General features: G+C 36.7%; 1 protein-coding gene across 1 annotated transcript in view; it reads left to right on the plus strand.

Moving 5' to 3' along the window:
- The window catches only part of PIK3C3 (phosphatidylinositol 3-kinase catalytic subunit type 3), a 142,534-nt gene that overhangs the window by 81,596 nt on the left and 41,417 nt on the right, over positions 1-19,521 (plus strand). The window contains exons 16-20 of the mRNA XM_003995149.6: positions 1,416-1,547; positions 5,005-5,133; positions 5,990-6,059; positions 7,813-7,877; positions 14,599-14,683. Coding sequence (XP_003995198.1) covers positions 1,416-1,547; positions 5,005-5,133; positions 5,990-6,059; positions 7,813-7,877; positions 14,599-14,683 — 481 coding nt within the window. The remainder of the gene's footprint in view (positions 1-1,415; positions 1,548-5,004; positions 5,134-5,989; positions 6,060-7,812; positions 7,878-14,598; positions 14,684-19,521) is intronic.

Genomic DNA, 19,521 nt, shown 5'->3' on the forward strand with positions numbered 1-19,521 from the left:
GTACAGAGCCCGATGCGGGGCTTGAACTCAAGAGCTGTGAGATCATGAACTGAGCCAATGTTGGATGGATGTTGAACCAACAGCCATTCAGGCGCCCCCAAAATTTAAAGCTTTCATTTTGAATATTGTTAAGTATTCTGTTTTCACTTTATCATTCTTTAGGTGATAATATTCATGTATTTGTTGTATAAAAATGTATTTGGCATGCCTACAGCATGAATCTAGGGATACAGCAGCAAACATAAAGATCTCTATTCTTAGGGAGTTTTGGAGGAGAAAGTAAATAGAATAAATAAGTGAAATATGTAGCGTGCTAGATACTGTTGTATGCTACAGAGGAAAATAAAGCAGCAAAGGAAGTAGGAAGTGCTGGGTTTGAGGAGTAAGGCAGTGAGTGTTTCACTTCTCAATAGAGTGGTCGGGAAGACCTCACTAAGAAGGTGACATTTGGACAAAGACCTGAAGCAGGTGAGGGAGCGAGCCATGTGAATATTTAGAGAAGACCATTGCAGCCAGAGGGACACCAAGTACAAAAGCCCTGAGGTGAGAGTGTATGTGTGTGTGTGTGCACGTGCGTACGTGCTCACGAGAGATAGAGAGATATATGTGTGAAATAGGAAGAAGCCCTGTGTATTTGGAACAAAGGGGAGAGCAGTAGGGGATGAGGATGGAGGACAGAGATAATAGGGACACAGATGGAATATATCCTCGTAAGTCATTACAAGGACTTATGACTTAAAAACTGAGCGTAGAATCTGTTGGGAGTTTTGAACAGAAGAGTGACATGACCTGACTTTGGTTTTAGCAGCAGTTCTCTAGTTGTTTGTTTGTTTTATGTTTATTTATTTTTGAGAGAGATTAGAGCATGAGCAGGGGAGGGGCAGAGAGAGAGAGAGAGAGAGACACAGATCTGAAGCAGGCTCCAGGCTCTGAGCTGTCAGCACAGAGCCCGATGTGGTGCTTGAACCCACAAACAGTGAGATCATGACCTGAGCTGAAGTCAGATGCTTAACCAAATGAGCCACCCAGGTACCCCTAGTTGTTTATTTATGTTAAAGTTTATTTATTTTGAGAGAGAGAGGGAGGGAGCAAGCGCGTGCATGTGTGTGTGATTGGGGTGGGGCAGAGAGAAAGGGAGAGAGAGAGAGAATATCCCAAGCAGGCTCTGTGCTATCAGTGCAGAGCCCAACCCGGTGCTTGATCTTGTAAACTGTGAGAAGTTGAGCCGAAGTCAAGTGTTGGACACTGAACCGACTGAGCCACCCAGGCGCCCCTCCTTTATGATGCATTGCACATAATTTTATGGTGCTTTGCAAACATTTTAAAGTTAGTAGAATTAGTTTTTATGTCTTTACCCTGTATATTATAAACTACCTTTACATTTTAACTCAATTCTTTCTGATTTGTTCTCTTAGAACGAGAGACTACAGGCATTGCTTGGAGACAATGAAAAGATGAATTTGTCAGATGTGGAACTTATCCCATTGCCTTTAGAACCCCAGGTGAAAATTAGAGGAATAATCCCAGAAACAGCTACACTATTTAAGGTAATTGTGATGGATATCTAATGTATATCATTGGAACCTAATTCTGTAAAGCAAAAACACTCCCTTCAACAATGATTACGTTGCAGACAATATCTATAATTTTGTTTGATTTAGTACATGCTAGATAAAAAATTGTCTTGTTTATTCAGTGTGTCTTGATTTAAAGATCTTGTATTATCAGTAGGCATTTTTATGTGAAATGTGTAAAATACACTTTTTTTTAAACTCTGGGTTTTTTAATCTTTAATTTTTGAACTTTTTATTAATTAGAACCACACCTACTTTTTCCATGTAAGCTTAAAAAAAAAATAATTGCAAAACTTATATTACTCATTCAGTTCATAAATCTATGTAGTAACAGTCTCAGTTAACCTTTTTAACATTTCTTGATCTGATATCTGTTCTTGTGACTTAAATTTTTTCTTGTATCTTCAACTAGTAATTCTCATTAGTCCTTTATAGCATGTCACGCTTCTTTTGGCTGGCCACGACTTGGATAGTTAGAAAGAGCTGGTAGCAGCCACTTTTTCCACTTAGTCCCAAGGAGTGAGCAGCATTAGCTGTGAAGCATCATTATCTGTTGGGCATCATAAAGAATGGCCTCAGGGATACCTGGTGTTTAAGTTTTGTGATTCTAGGGGTACAAGGCATAAGTTGCACTCAGATATTACTTTGTATCCAGAAAAGAAAGGGCTCATAGGACAATGACTTATGAATATAAAAAGGGGTGTGATTATAGTAAGAAGTAGTTTGGAATTTTTTCAAGGGTGTGTTTAAAGGCAGCCTATGGCTGCACATCTCATTCAACTGAAAGGCTGAGTTTTATAAAGCAGCACTGAACCTTATTGCATGGTATGGACTCTGATAGTTTCTATTCTTTTAAGAATTATTCTGTTCCATTAAGTTTTACATTTAACTTGCAACTTGTTTAATTGGTTTTAAATCTCATTAATGGATTATTACCTGCAATTTGAAAAATACTGGTACAGGAGATAAAATGCAAATATTTCTCAGCTTGTGCTTACAACCCACTGGAAGCTGAAATGTAAAGAGTTGCACACAGACATTAACAACCAGTATACCTGTATACAGCTGGTGTTCCTTTGGACTTGAACTCTCAAACAAGATCAGCTTCTAATATTCACATTCCCTGAGGACTAATTGATAGAGCAGTAAATCAAAAAGGTAGTTTTACCAATTTTTTGAAACAGGATGAGTTGAAAGCAGGAGTTATAAGAGTGGAGTATAAGAATATACCTGCCACTATTGTTAGGTAGATTCTGGACCCATTTTCTCCTGAAGTATGCAGATAATTATGTCTTACATGCACAAAATGGGTAGCCAATAAAATACCATGAAATGTATTTTTGATCCTGATACTCAGTTTTTTTTTTTTTTTTTTCTTCCAACCCTAAAGTATGTGAGCATTCTTGAAAATTCTGGGTTGGAGTTTAGGGTTAATGGTTTTAGGGTATTTACTACATAACTCTATCATAGTAATTCTTTTTTTTTTTTTTTTTTTTTAAAGAGATCGAGCTCATGCACAAGAGCGGGAGTCGGGGAGGGGCAGAGGGAGAGGGAGAGAGAGAATCTTAAGTAGGCCCCATGCCCAGTGAGGAGCTCCATCTCAGGACCTTGAGATCATGATCTGAGCCCAAATCAAGAGTCAGAAACTTAACTGACTAAGCCTCTCAGGTAAAAATACTATAGTATTTTTAAAAAAGTTTATTTATTTACTCTGAGACAAAGAGAGTAGCAGGAGTGGGAGAGGGACACACACACACACACACACACAGAGAGAGAGAGAGAGAGAGAGAGAGAGAGAGAGAAAGAGAGAGAGAGAATCCCAAGCAGGTACCCTGTCAATGCAGAGCCCAATGTGGGGTTCAATCCTACCAACCTCGAGATCATGACCTGAGCTGAAATCAACAGTGGGATGCTTAACTGACTGAGCCACCCAGGCACCCCAGTCCTAGTAACTCTTAATCATTTTTTGGGTCACAAAAGCCTTTGAGGTAATTTATAAAATATATTTTTGCTTGGGGTGATAAAAGAATACTCCAAATTTAAGATAATTTAAAATTCAGAGTTTTAATACACAAGAGGTTGTAAGTTCTAAACATATATTCACTGAAGCATTTTTGATGCCTTTTACCCTTTCATTTTATGGGGAACTGTTGAAGCATGCAGCAGTGTTTAAAGAATTATACAGTAAACAACTATATATACCTACTGTTTGACTTTTGTTAACATTTTATGTATTTGTATTTGCTCTGTCACAAATTTGTCTGTTTATCCCTCTGTCTGATACTTCTTTCTGTTATTTCTCATCACCTGTGTAAATTAAAGTTGCAATGGCTTTCTTTGTCAGACACATTTCTTTAGACTATCATATATTTTTTCAAATTTCAATATTAAAGGATTTTTTTCCCCTCAGTGATCTAAACTAATAGGGCATCTTTTTCTGAACAGTTTTCTGACCTTTTATCTCCAAGTAGGTATCTCAGTGTGCTACTACTCCACATGAGGTGGTTTCTAAAGTGAGTTTAATTCCATTAATCATTGATTTAGGCACATTTATAAGCTACATTGGAGATTTCAGCTAGTTAAGGGAAAGATTCAGGGCAAAAATATAATTATTCCAGAATAAAATATATAGGTATTTGAGACCTCCCCTCATTTTATAAAAGAGGAGTTTGAGTCTCAAAGCTGCATGACTAATCGTATGCCTGCTATTAGTAACCATGGCTCATGACTTTCTATCTGGTGCATTTTTTTTTTTTTTTAATGTTTGTTTATTTTGTGAGAAGAGGAGAGTGTGTGCATAAGTGAGGGACAGAGAGAGAGAGAGAGAGTTCCAAGCAGGCTTTATGGTGTCAGCGGGGCTCAGTGTGACAAACCGAGAAATCATGACCTGAGCCGAAATCAGGAATCGGATGCTTAACTGAACTGAGCCACCCAGGCACCCCTCTATCTGGTGCACTTTTATGCTGTAGTTTTATCTCATTTATTTCATTATGTCTGTAATACTAAAATGATGATGGCAAACATAGATAGAACATCTGCTTTGTATCAGGCGTGGTGCCAGACTCTTGTTCCTCTATGGTTTCTAATCACCTTAGCAGCTGTGCAGAGGAAGTGTTACCTTCATTTTACACGTGAGGAAACAGGGTAAAGAATATGTGCAAGATCCAACATCTAGTACCTGGTGGAGCCTGGATTCCTATCTGTGACTGACTCCAGAGCTTTTGCTCTATATGCTGTGTAATCTTCTGAGTATTAGCTAGTTCGTAGTTTTCTTCAAGGATTCCTATTGTGTCTTGTTGTCAGCCCATTTTGTTTCTTTAGGTTCTGCTTACCTATTTGTTTACCTTATGTGTCAGCATTTCCTATGTGCGTGGTAGATCTTTGTGCATTAATTTACATCCATATTTGAAAACAATATTTTTATTTTCAGAGTGCTCTTATGCCTGCACAGTTATTTTTTAAGACAGAAGATGGGGGCAAATACCCAGTTATATTTAAGCATGGGGATGATTTACGCCAAGATCAACTTATTCTTCAAATCATTTCACTCATGGACAAGGTAACTATAACTTTATATTGGCAGGGACCATTTTTTAATTTTGGTTTAGTATATATGCAGTGAATGGACACTGAATTTTTTTTAACATTCAGGTGCAATCATAGGAAGCTCAGCAATCTCCAGTTGACCTTAAACAACTTTAGTTGTTTTTATGCACTGCAGAGTGACTCTTGGGTTGAGTATAAAATGAAATTGCAACTGTTCCTTTTTTTTTTTTAATTCTTTTTTATGTTTATTTATTTTTGAGAGGGAGATAGAGTGTGAGCGGGGAAGGGGCAGAGGGAGGGAGACACAGAATCCAAAGCAGGCTCCAGGCTCTGAGCTGTCAGCACAGAGCCCGACATGGGGCTTGAGCTCACAAACCGTGAGATCATGACCTGAGCCGAAGTCGGTTGTGCAACTGACTGAGCCACGCAGGTGCCCCTGCAATTGTTCGTTTTTATTAAAACTCTTTTCTCAGTTAAGTTCTCTTGATGTCGAGTTTAGTAACTCCCTTCCTCTTAGTCAACTAGATCTTTTTCTTCTTTAAATCGCATCTCTGCCTCTGGCTTTTAAAGGAACGTATTTGTCCTCATTTCCTTTTTTTCTGAGTTCTAAAATACTTTGTGACTAGAAAGAGCTGCATAAATGAGTTGGAAGACCCCCCAGTGTTGATTGGAAACTATTGACAGTGATTTAGAATAAGTTTAAAAAAATTGACATTCCATCAAGTGCTTAATAAATTTATTTTTGATGATCAAAGTACAATTAATTTAGTAATCTCTTATAATAAGCTATTATAATACTTACCTGCAAGACTGCTTCAGAACAATCTTTATACTTGTTTGGTTAATATATTTTATCATTTGATCAAAAGCTGCTACGGAAAGAAAATCTGGATTTGAAGTTGACACCCTACAAGGTATTAGCCACTAGTACAAAACATGGTAAGTTTATTTTACACCATGGTTGTTTATTTGAGTATCTAATAAGTATACTTTTCCTCTTTTAATTGAAAGTTAAGAATGCTAGAGATTGAATTCATTTGTAGCACTGAAGGCTGACTGGGCCTCTTTCTCTTTCTCCCTGGCTCCCTCTTGAAATCAGCATATTTGTAAGACAAATTAATACCTTTACACTGTATTTCTTTGCATTCAAAACTGGTTATAATTTACACTAGTTTTTTTTCATACTAATCTATGTCCAGAATCATCATTTGAGAGTTACTGTGACCCAGAGTGACTCTGTATTGTGCTCTTAAAAAAAGCCACTCAGCAATGATGCTGCCTCTGAACTAGTTTTTTTTTTTTTTTTTTTTTAATATAGAATGATAGCATCTAAATCTTTCTGAGATTGAATAACCTCTGGAAATTTGATAGACGGTTCCCTAGGAATGCTTGCCTACAGCCTATTGTCAATTCCATAGTCTTGATACTCTCAGAGCTTCTCACCCTTCGACACCTGGGAAAAACAAATGTATCCATTTTAGGTTTCTTGGCCTTCTGCTGGCCACCCTCAAATCTTTTTGGTGGTGGTTTAATTCCTCTTCTCGCTTTCGGAATGATGTTGTTTAAAGTGCACATATGATCTTTGACTATCCTGCATAAAATGATTTATTCACTTCCATTTGTTCTTTGGACAAAGTCAAAAACCTTAGCTTGTTTTACAAGTTCTAGCATCCTGTGACACACTCCTGTACCTGTCTCTCAAGCCTCTCTTTTTCCAGTCTCCCCCTTGCTTCCCAGGCATTAGCCACATGGGCCACCTTCCATTTTCTCGAATGCACCATGCTCTTTTCAGCCTTAAGGCCTTCATTTATGTTATGATCATTATCTTTAGCATCCTTTCCTCACAGCTTTACCTATTAACTTTCACTGTCCTTCAAAGCATGGCTCAAATGTCAGATGCCCTCTGATCTCTATGGTAATTTAGGTCTCCCTACACTATTCTCTTTCACAGTACCTTTTTATTCACAATATTTATCCCAGTAAAAATTGCAGGCTTCTTCAGTGTATAAAGGCAGGGTCAAAGCTCTGTTTTTTATTGGCAAACTTATTATTGCATGGGAGAAAATCAGTAAATATCTTAAGTGAACTGATACACACTATTCCCTGTTTGTGATACAGGAATGAATGAGACATTTCTTACTTTAAAGGAGTATACGGTAGTTCCTTCATTCAACTTTGATTTTTCATAATGTCCTCCTCCTTTTTGGTAGTTTAAGGGATTTATACTTCTGTCATTTCCAGGAAATGGCAGAACATGGAGTAGTAGATAAAAAAGGCAATGAACATAATGCAGTTTTAGGCTTAGTTGATTGATATTACATAATTTCAGAGTTCTTAAAGTGATTTTAAATTTGGAATATTTTTAATTGGCATATGTTATAAAAGTACAGAAAGAAGAAATTTTTGTGCATATTTAAGAAGCTTAGCTATTACTTTTTGTCTGTGTATACAGTAATAGAAATTGCCCTGGAGAAACATACAGATTAAGTCAGTTTAATTGAAAGAAGAGTTTACTTCTAGTTCCTATGACTCAAATGCCAGTCTAAACTTAATATATTGTTTACAGACTCTTTAAGTCATTTGAGTATGCAGTGTATGCATTTGAAAATGAAGGTTATTCTTAGTAGAACCCTTATTATTTTTATTGCTTAACCAGTGTTGCGCTTAATGCAGTGCATGTATTTCTGTGTAGGCTTCATGCAGTTTATCCAGTCAGTTCCTGTTGCTGAAGTTCTTGATACAGAAGGAAGCATTCAGGTACAGAACCAATTTTAAATGAGTTATGCAATTCATGGATATAATATCGTTTTAAAAAGTTCAATCTTCATAAAAAGTGTGTAGAGTTAAAAGTGCATGTTTCATTTTATCACTGTTCTTTCCTTGAGTTGTTTTTCTTTTCTCAGAAGTGAATAATACTAAAAGTTACAAATTCTTCCATGTTAGTATGTACAGATGCTTAGTTCCTTAAACGGTGCCTGGCACATAATAGGGGAGCGGGAATAAATTTTAAAAGTTTGTTAGTTTATAGTTATCTTATATTCCAAACTATGGAAATTCTACAGTGTGTTTAACTACAAATTAACATTTGGCTATTTCCAACTTTATGGTTCTTCACAACAGTACTACATGCTCTTGCTGACACATGTTTTGCTCATTTGTTTTTAAGACCCCTCTTTTCCCCTTCAACCTTGTTGCTGTCCTTTAATATAGGAATAGGTGAGCAGTTCCTAGGATTATGCCATGTGTGTCTTTGAAAATTTTACACTTTATAGACATGGATCAATTCTTATCACATCTTAATGGTTAATTTGTGTTATTTAAAAAAATTTTTTTTCGTGTTTTATTTATTTTTGAAAGAGAGAGAGACAGAATACGAGCTGGGGAGGGGCAGAAGGAGAGGGAGACACAGAATCTGAAGCCGGTTCCAGGCTCCAAGCTGTCAGCACAGAGCCCGACGTGGGGCCCGAATCACAAACTGCCAGATCATGACCTGAGCCAAAGTTGCATGCTTAACCGACTGAGCCACCCAGGCACCCCAATTTAAATATGACTCTCTTTTTCCCTGTGTAAGAAGAATGTATGTAATTTACACAAAAAAACCTGATATGCCTGAAATGAAAGCTAATACAGGACGGACTTGACAGGGGATATTTGTTACAATGTGTTTTTGTCTTTCCCAGTTTAGCATGTAATTCAGTATGGAGTTTAGATTTGCAGAAAAGCATTATTCTCATTTCTTGGCAAAGCAGGTGGTTATACTGTTTCTTGGTTTAAGGAATAATCACTTGCAGTAGTTAAACATTCATGCTCACTAGAGTCTTTTGGGTTTTCTATGTATGTAACACATCATCTGCAAATAGTGAAAGTTTTACCTCTGCCTTACAAATTTGGATGCCTTTTATTTCTTTTTGTTGTCTAATTGCTGTGGCTAGGACTTCCAGTGCTATGTTATATAAAAGTGGTGAGCGTGGACATCCTTGTCTTGTTCCAGACTTTAGGAGAAAAGTTCTCAGTTTTTCCTCCTTGAGTATGATGTTAACTGTGGGATTTTTATATAAGGACTTTATTATGTTGACGTATGTTCTTTCTAAACCTACATTGTTGGGGTGTTTTTTTCTTTTTATCATGAATGGATGTTGTACTTTGTCAGATGCTTTTTGCATCTATAAAAATGATGCAAAGATAATTTTAAGAATAAAAATTATTCTTTCTCTTATTAATATGACATACCACATTGATTGATTTGTGAATATTGAACCACCCTTGCATGCCAGGAATAAATCCCACTTGATTGTGGTGAATGACTTTTTTTTTAATGTATTCTTGGATTCTGTTGGCTAATTTTTTTAAATTAAAAAAAATTATTTTTAATGTTTATTTTTGAGAGAGAGCGAGATTGACAGAGCATGAATGGGGGAGAGACAGAGAGAGAGGAGACACAGAATCTGAAGCAGGCTCCAGGCTCTGAGCTGTCAGCACAGAGTCTGACACAGGGCTCAAACCCACAGACCATGAAATCATGGATTCATGAGCCGAAATTGGATGCTTAACCAACTGAGCCATCCAGGCGCCCCTTGGTTTGCTAATTTTTTTTTTTTTTTTTTTTAAGATTTTGCATCCATGTTCATCAGAGATACTGGACTACTAGAACTGATGAATGAATTCAGTAAAGTCGCAGACTACAAAATCAAGATATAGAAGTCTATTGCATTTCTATACGTTAATAATGAAATAACAAAAAGAGAGGAAAATAATCCCATTTATAATTGCACCAAAAATAATAAAATACATAGGAATAAACTTAGCTAAAGAGGTGAAACACCTGTATTCTGAAAACTACAAAATTGAAGATGACACAAAGAAATGGAAAGGCACTTCATACTCATGGATTGAAAGAACAAATATTGTTAAAACGTCTATGCTAGTCGGGGCGCCTAGGTGGCTCAGTTGCTTAAGCATCCAATGTCAGCTCAGTTCATGATCTCGCAGTTTGTGAGTTCAAGCTCCGCGTTGGGCTCTGTGCTGACAGCTCAGAGCCTGGAGCCTGCTTGGGATTCTGTGTCTCCCTCTCTCTGCCCCTCCCCTGCTCGCACTCTGTCTCTCTTTCTCTCAAAAATGAATGAACATTAAAAAAAAATGTCTATACTACTCAAAGCATTCTACATATTTAATGTAATCCCTATCAAAATGCCAACAGCATTGGGGCACCTGGGTGGCTCTGTCAGTTAAGCGTCATCCAACTTTCGGTTTTGGCTTAGGTCATGGTCTCACAGTTTTGTGAGTTTGAGCCCTGCGTCAGGCTCTGCACTAACAGTGCAGAACCTCCTGGGATTCTGTCTCCCTGTGCTTCTCTCTCTATCCCTTCCCCACTCATGATGTCTCTGTTTCTCTCAAAATAAATAAACTAAAATAAAAGAAGAAAATCCCTTAAAAAACTACCAACAACATTTTTCATAGAACTAGAACAAACAGTCCTAAAATTTGTATGGATCCACAGAAGACCCCATAAATAGTCAAAGCAATCTTGAAAAGCAAAATTGGAGTTATCACAATTCCAGACTTCAGATTATATTACAAAGCTGTAGTAATCAAAACAATATGGTACTGGAACAAAATTAAGACATACACATCAGTAAAACAGAATAGAAAGCCCAGAAATAATCCACACTTACATGATCAGTTAATCGTTGACAAAGGAGACAAGAATATGCAATGTGAAAAAGTATCATCAGCAAATGATGTTGGGAAAACTGGATAGCTACATGCAAAAGAATGAAACTGGACTACTTTCTTAAATCTGAAAATGGATTAAGGGCCTAAGTGTGAGACCTGGAACCGTAAAAATCCTACAAGAGAGCATAGGCATTAATTTTTCTAACATCAGCTGGTAACAACATCCTTCTAGATGTTGTATGTAGATGATGTCCAAGGCAAGGGAAACAAAAGCAAAAATAAACTGTTGGCACTACATAAAAATAAAAAAAGCTCTGTAAAACAAAGGAAATGACCAATAAAACTAAAAGACAGTCTGCTGAATGGGAGAAAATATTTGCAAATCACATATCTGATGAAGGGTTAGTATCCAAAATATATAAAGAACTTACACAACTCAATACCCAACAAATAATTGAATTTAAAAATGGGCATAAGACATTTCTCCAAAGAGGACGTCCAGATGGCTAACAGACACATGAAAAGATGCCCAACATCACTCATCATCAGGGAAATGCAAATCATAACCACAGTGAGATACTACCTCATTTCTGTCAGAATGCCTAAACTCAAAAACTCAAGAAACAACAATTGTTGGTGAGGATGTGGAGAAAACGGAATCCTCATGCACTGTTGGTGAAAATACAAACCAGTGCAGCCATTGAGGAAGACGGTATGCAGGTTCCTCAAAAAATTAAAAATAGAACTATCCTATGGTCCAGTAATTGACACTGCTGGGTATTTACCCAAAGAATATGAAAACACGAATTTGAAGGGATATATGCATCTTTGTGTTTATTGCAGCATTATTTATAATAGCTAAACTATGGAAGCAGCCCAAGTGTCCATCAATAGATGAATAGATACTAGGGCGCCTGGGTGGCTCAGTCAGTTAAGCATCCTACTCTTGATTTAGGCTCAGATCATGATCTCACGGTTTGTGAATTTGAACCCTGAGTTGGATCTGAGCTGACAGATCAGAGCCTGCTTGGGATTTTCTCTCTCCATTTCTCTCTGCCTCTCCCATGCTCATGCTCATTGTCTGTCAAATTAAATAAACTAAAAAAAAAAAAAAAAAAATCGATGATACATGCTTGCACACACACACATAGGAATATTACTCAGCAATTAAAAAAGAATAAAATCTTGCCATTTGCAACAGCATGGCAGGATCTAGAGGGTATAATGATAAGTGAAATAAGCTAGTCAGAGAAAGACAAATACCATATGATTTCACTCCTATGCAGAATTTAAGAAACAAAACAAACGAACAAAGGAAATGGAGACAGATCAAAAAACAGACTTTTAACTATAGAGAACAAACAGAACATTAGCAGCAGGGGTGGGGTGGATGGGGGAATGGGAAAAAAAAGAAAAGCAAATAGCTGGGGCTCAGAACATTAAACTGCCTAGGGTTGATGTTTTGCTATGCAGTTTTCCAGCTGTGTAACCTTGAGTCACTTCTTAACCCTTTGTGCACAGAAGAGTTAACAGAGCAGACCTGAGGCTATTACCTTTAGAAAGGTCTGCTTGCTAAGTTAGCCTTTGACTGGTATCTGGGAACTTGGCTTTCAGTGTGTTATTCCTGTGTTCTCTGATAAGAGTGGTTCAGTGTGCCTAGACTGTACAAATAATTTGATTTACAGTGAACAACTTGCTTTCCTTCTTGAATTTTAACAGTTGCTAGACAGAGGGTGACTTTATGACCAGCCTCCAGTAAAAACCTTGAGTGCTAAGTCTATAATGGGCTTCCCTGGACAGAAACATTGCACCCAGATTATTGCCTTTTTTTTTTTTTTTTTTTTTTAAATTGGCATTGGAGTAAAGTAGTAAGTATGCTCAGCATATCCCCTCATAGAAGAGAGCCAGGAGGCTGACACATGGATTTCTCCAGACTTTGCCCGTGTATTTTCCCTGTCCTGATTCTACTGTGTATACTTTTGCTTTAATAAGTGTCACTTGTGATACAACCATATGTTGAGTCTATGATTCCATCTAACAAACTTGTCGGAGTTGTTGACCTCCTAACATACCCTTTAGGTCTCAGTTTTTGCATCTGTGAAATTTGGATAATAATTTAATAGCATCTGCCTCTAGGATTAGTACCTGAAAATGAGGTGAAGTGTATGAGAGCTTTAACATAGTTTCTAACTGAAATTATTATTTAATAAAGTTATTAGTTATTATGTTGCTGTCTGCAGTTGTGATTTGGTAAAGTAAGGACAGTGCAGTTGGTATATTGATTCTTGGTTTCATGTCTGATCTGTGTAAATAGTTTTGCTGAGTCAGAGGTTATTCTCATGTTCAACTTCAGTAGACAATTAAAACGTATTTTCTAAAATAGTTGTTTTTGGGAAGTTATTCTGTTTCTCATTGCTATACATCTTTGCCTAATCTTAATATTGTCAGACTTTTAAATTTGGTATTGTAGTTTTAGTTTTCCCTAATTATCACAGGTTGAACATTAAAAAATATATGTGTAGGCTATGCATTTCTTCTGTGGAGTCCTTATTTACATTTTTTGTTCATTTTCCTCTTGGGTTGTTTGGGTCTTATTGATTTATAGGAGTTCTTTATATATTCTAGGCATAGATCCTTTGTCAAGCCCAAGGGTGTTCAGAAAAGCTGAAACATAGGGTAAACTTTTTTTTTTTTTTTTTAAACAGCATGTTACTTGTGTTTTCAAATAGTATATTCTGTTTTTCTTTAACATCTACATGTAAGGGAATAGTTCTAGTTGGTAATCAGAAACAAAACAAAACATTATTTTCCCCACTGTTTCCAGACTCTTTGGACACTCTAGTGCATGTATTGTGTCCCTATAATTCTTTTGTTCAGTTAGCATCTCTCGTATATTTATCTTTCCATCAATTTCCCCTGGGAATTATTGGCACTTTCTAATCATTTTTATTGAGCTTTTTTTTTTTTATTATTATTGATGTATCATTGACATACAGTATTATATTACTTTCAGGTGTACAACACAGTGATTTTGACAATTACATACATTATGAAATGATCACTATAAATCTAGTTACCGTCTGTGACCACACATAGTTATTATAAGCAATATTATTGACTATATTCCCTGTGCTGTAGTTTATATCCCCTTGACTTACTTGGTTTATAACTGGAAGTTTGTTAATGCTAACAGTGTTTCAGTAGCTACACTTAAAAAGTAATTTCAATAACTCATGTTCACTTTAAGGAGAATGTATGATACAAAAAACCCCCTCTGAATCGTTTACATTCAGAAGAAAGGTGAAAAAAAAGTGATAGAGTATAGAGAAATAAAAGTAAATTCATTTCATCTAATGTTTACCCCCTAAGGTGTAAAAGTAGCAGTATACTTTTTTTTATCTTAACTGTCTGCAAGCACAGTAGTAAGACTGATTCTTAGAATATACTTTTTAGGGGCGCCTGGGTGGCGCAGTCGGTTAAGTGTCCGACTCCAGCCAGGTCACGATCTCCTGGTCCGGGAGTTCGAGCCCCGCGTCGGGCTCTGGGCTGATGGCTCGGAGCCTGGAGCCTGTTTCCAATTCTGTGTCTCCCTCTGTCTCTGCCCCTCCCCCGTTCATGCTCTGTCTCTCTGTCCCAAAAATAAATAAACGTTGAAAAAAAAAAAGAATATACTTTTTAAAGTCCACATTTTATAATTATTGACTAAACATTAGGTCAGGTACTTGGTCATGTTTTACAATTGCAAAATGTCTGATTTGTTAAGGATTGTATTGAGTTTGTAAACATGTGAATTATATCTTTTCAGAACTTCTTTAGAAAATATGCACCGAGTGAGAATGGACCAAATGGAATCAGTGCTGAAGTTATGGACACTTATGTTAAAAGCTGTGGTAAGTTTTTCAAGCTCTATTTTCCACTGATGCAGTGAAGTCAAGGAAATAGGCTATCCTGATGTTGCTATATTCATACACATTTGTACATTGTAGGATTTTATCTTACTCCATGTGGGCTGCTCTAACAAAATACCAGAGACTAGGTGGCTTGTAGGCTGGAAGTCCAAGATAAGGTACCTACGTGGTCAGTTGACGGCCCTTTTTGAGGAGAAGACTTTTTTGTTGTATCTTCATCTGGCAGAATGGGCTAGGGAGCTGTGTGGACTCTCCTTTTAGAGAGCACTAATCTCATTCATGAGGGGTCTACCCTAATGATTTAAGCACCCCTAATACCATTACATTGGGCTGTACGATTTCAACATGTGAATTTTGGGGGCCACAAAGACATTCAGATCATAACATTTCAATTCTCTATAAGAAGATGACTAAAAGATATACTGATAGAAGAAGTCAATTAATGTTTTGACATAATAGTAATTAACAAGGTATAAATTCTGTTTAGTCTTTGGTGAATGTATCTTTGCAATCAGTTAACTGTGTTATTATTACAAGTTATCTCTTCCTGGAAGCTGTTAATTTTCTCCAAGATTTTCCCTGTGTTTGAGTAACTACAATTAAAGAGACTGAGGGAAAAGTCTCAGCAATAATTATGCTTTAGATAAATCTCAAGAGCTATGTTAGGAGGATGCCTCTCATGATATTTTATTTTATGGTTCCTTCCTGGAAATAAGTAGGTAGTAGAATGCCAGAGGGATTAATTTGTATCGTTTCGACCATTTATGCCTACCTATCCTCATGAAGCTTATGTTCTAGAGGATTTTTTAATTTTCTTAAGCAGTTTTTTGTTTGTTTGTTTTATTTGTTTTTGCTTTTAATAGCTAGATTGTTTAAAAGAGGGTTAGTAAAGGAGTTGACACTAGAGTTAGCCCTGGATGGGATATGGTATATAAGTTGTTCCTGTTTTAAGTTCCTATTTATACTTAAGGCAAAGTAGGTAAGGGACTTTAGACACATGTAACAGTTGTATTTAAACTTTCATATCATTTAATGGCTTATAAACTGATTCTTATACATGACATTTAAGAATTTTTCACAATGTTCGTATGAGGTAGTATTCCAAATTATTTTAGACAACATAATTTACTCCCAAATTTATACTAGATGATATATAAATAAGTACATCTAGTTGGCTGAGAAGTATAAAGAAAATGTAATATTGCTGGGAACTTTAAAAGTACTGAAATAAAACATGTATGTGTATATTAAAATCCTTTATGGTTTTAATCGTATTTTTACTGAAGGAATATAACGTGGTACGTGTAATTGTGCTCTCCCTTAAAAATGACCATGTACAGTGTATTTAAAGACTAAAGAAAAATTATTGAAACATTCTAGAGAAAATGTATTATTTCTTTTAGTTCCCCTTGCTCTCCCAACTCTGTATTTCTCTTTTCTTTCTCTCCTTCCCTGCTTTCCTTCTTTTCTTCTTTCCTTTGCCCCTTTCTCTTCTTTCCTATTTTTTTTGACCTTCAACTCTTGTTTTCTGTGTTCTGAAAAAAATTACGTATCATCTAAAGACTAGGCAGGACATCTAAGATCACTCACATGACAGTTCATAGTTCATACTGTCTTTTATAGCAAGACTTGTCTGTCAAATGACCTGTACGTGGCTTCTCTGTGGCTTGGGGTTCTCAGAGCTGGGTCCCAAGAGGAAGTATTCTAAGAAACAGAAAGTAGAAATTGTTGGTTTCTGATGGCTTGGACTGGGAAGCTGGTCATTTGTCATTTCTGTCATAAGCTCTTGGTCAAAGCAGTCACAGAGCTTGCCCGGACCCAAAGGGAGGGGTTATAGTTCCCACCTTGAGTGAAAAGCATGTTAAAGAATGTGTGGCTATTCTTTAGTCCACCATGCCTAATTACTGAAAACTTTTTAACATCATGAATCTATTTAATAAATGAATGCTAACTTTTTCTGCTTGAAATATATACACACACATACTATCTATAAATATTGACTAAAATTTTGAAAGCCCTGCTCACTCTTAGTAAAATTACCGGAACAGTATATTATGGTTGCATGTCGTAATTGTTGTACCTTTTATGTAATGTTCTATTTTTTTCCAAGACCTAATGAAAATATGACTGGGTTTTTCATATAAAAAAATAGCCATTTCAAATTGAACTTCTTGGGGCACCTGGGTGTCTCAGTCAGTTGAGCGTCTGACTCTTGATTTCAGCTCAGGTCATGATCTCACAGTCCTGAGATCAGGTTCTGTGCTGGGTGTGGAGCCTGCTTAAGATTCTCTCCTCCCTCTTTCCCTCTCCTGCATGCTCATGCGCGCGTGCTCTCTCTCTCTCTCTCTCTCTCTCTCTCTCTCTCTCTCTCTCTCAAAAATAAAGACATAAGTTAATTAATTAATTGCACCTCTTGGATACTTCAGTTCAAATTGGATCTTGCTCCTTTCTTTCCCCAATATTGTACTTTTATTCCTTTCCTGATAATCGATTTGATGGCAAGCCTTCTCTTCATCTTATTTTGAATAGCCTTCTTTTTCCTTTGTATCTTGTTGTGTTACAAAATAATCATTTGTATTTTAGGGTGTTTGGTATATTGGAGATTGAAAGCCATTATTTGAGTTTTTCATTAGAGGATTTAGTGATCAATAAGTTGCTACTTTGTACTAGAATCTGATTGTTGGACATTATCATATAGATGTATGTATAAGTTTCATTTTAGAAAGTAAAGTTTTAGATTTTTGGCAGAGTGTAAGAAGAAAGTGATAATAGTTTTGGTGACAGTTTTTTTCCAGATTATGCAAGGTATCAAGTATATTTCATGCAAGTAAATAGAACATTAATTATTTTTACAAATATATTTTTGTTAAGTAAAGGGAGATACTATCGTTTGGTTCTCTAATATTTCTCTGAATTTTACATCAAAGTTGTATTATAATACCAATTTAAAGATATTGTGCATTTCATATGGGCTCAAAACACTAACGGACAGCATCCTTTGGACAAAATTCTCTTGGACAATCTACTCTTTGCCATCTCATATTGTTCTGAATCTGTTTTCTGTGCTTTAAAAATTTCTGGGGATCATCTGACTCTTAATTCATGTCTTTTCCAGCATGTTCACTCTTAAGCATTGATACTTTGAATTATTGGAACACCCTGATTTCACCACCCCCCTCCCCCATCTATATACATATGAAAGAGAGAAGATCATATGTTATCTCACTTGACTTAAAAAACAAAACAAAACAAAACAGCGGTGCCTGGGTGGGTCAGTTGGTTAAGTGTCTGGCTCTTGATTTTGGCTCAGGTCACGGCCTCATAGTTTGTGGGATCGAGCCCTGTGTCATGCTATTAGCATGGAGCCTTCTTGGGATTCTCTCTCCTTCTCTCTCTGCCCCTCCCCTGCTCGTGCACTCGCTCGCTCTCTCTCAAAACAAATAAACTTTAAAAGAAAAAACCAAAAACATCTATTAAAATGACCCTTAAACATATTTATGACCTTAACCCACTGAGGCAGGGTAAAGGCTCTTTCCCATACATTTCCCATTTCCATTGGAAAATAATCCAGTAATAATTACTGTAAAAGCAAACGTGATGATAGAAAGTAGTATATAAAAACATCTTGCTTTGTCAGTAGAGACAGGCAAAATTCATGGCATGTCTAGTTGTGTAAAAATTTTAGGTCAAATGTACTGTTGCTACACATGTGAATCATTACTCTGTAGAGGTAGCTAAACAATGAAACAAAGTAAATAATGATAAAACTAATTTATAATGAACCAAAAGAGAAGCTGCACCATACAACAATTCAAGTATATTGATAACACAGTGATGTTCTTTTGGAAAATTGCCAGTGTTTTAACAATGTTCTGATGCACATTATCAGGAGTTTTCTATCCTTCACAAGTATTGAGTGGCAGCCAGATTGCTAAGTGACTCATGTATTAGAGAGCTCGGTGTCCTAAATTCTTATGTGTTCTCGTTATGAATTTCCTTTAGCATGGCACTCACTAATGTCGGAGTGGAGGTCCATTAGTCGTTTGTGGATTGCATATTTTGCAGCAGTTTTAGAGCAGCACCACTCCAGCATTACCACTGTAATCCCTGGACCAGCAGCATTGGCTTCATCTGGGAACTTGTTTGTATTAACAGAATCCCAGGCCTTGCCCCTGATGTTTTGATTAGAATCTTCATTTTAACAGGATTCCCAGGGGATTCTAGTACATTAAAGTAGAAGGGAGTACACAAACTGTGGTGTGTATAGCAATCACTTTCTAGCACTGCCCCGAGAAATTCTGATGCAGCAGGACTCAAGTGGGCCCTAAGGGTTTGCATTTTTAAGAAGCTTCTAGGGGAGAGTGATGCTGCCAGTCTGTGCATCACATTTTGAAGAGCAGTTTCCTAGCAAGAGTCAAATTAGTTTCTTCCTACAACCTTCCTCATAGTAAGTATTTTAGGATTTTTAGGCCACATGATCTCTTTTGTAGCCATTCAGCCAGACCAGTGTCGTGCTCAAGAAATAGGTAAATGAATGGACGTGGCTGAGTTCCCGTAAACTCTATAAAATATAAAAACAGAGGAGGTCCCATTTTGGCCGTCAAGCTGTATGTGCTCACCCTTTATGTAAGTGGCCCTCAAGTCCCTCAGTGGACCACTTAATGTGTCAACAATTGTATTCAGCTGAAGTTAACATAATCTATAGTGATGTACACACACAAGTCATTTTCTTTTTTGTAAGAAGCCCAGATGTCAGTCATTGTAGTTGCTTTAGCTGCTTATGGATGTTAGGGCCAACCAAGGTCTTTGTGATTCTCTTG

Source organism: Felis catus, chromosome D3, assembly GCF_018350175.1.
Source record: "Felis catus isolate Fca126 chromosome D3, F.catus_Fca126_mat1.0, whole genome shotgun sequence".
Taxonomy (NCBI): Eukaryota; Metazoa; Chordata; class Mammalia; order Carnivora; family Felidae; genus Felis; species Felis catus.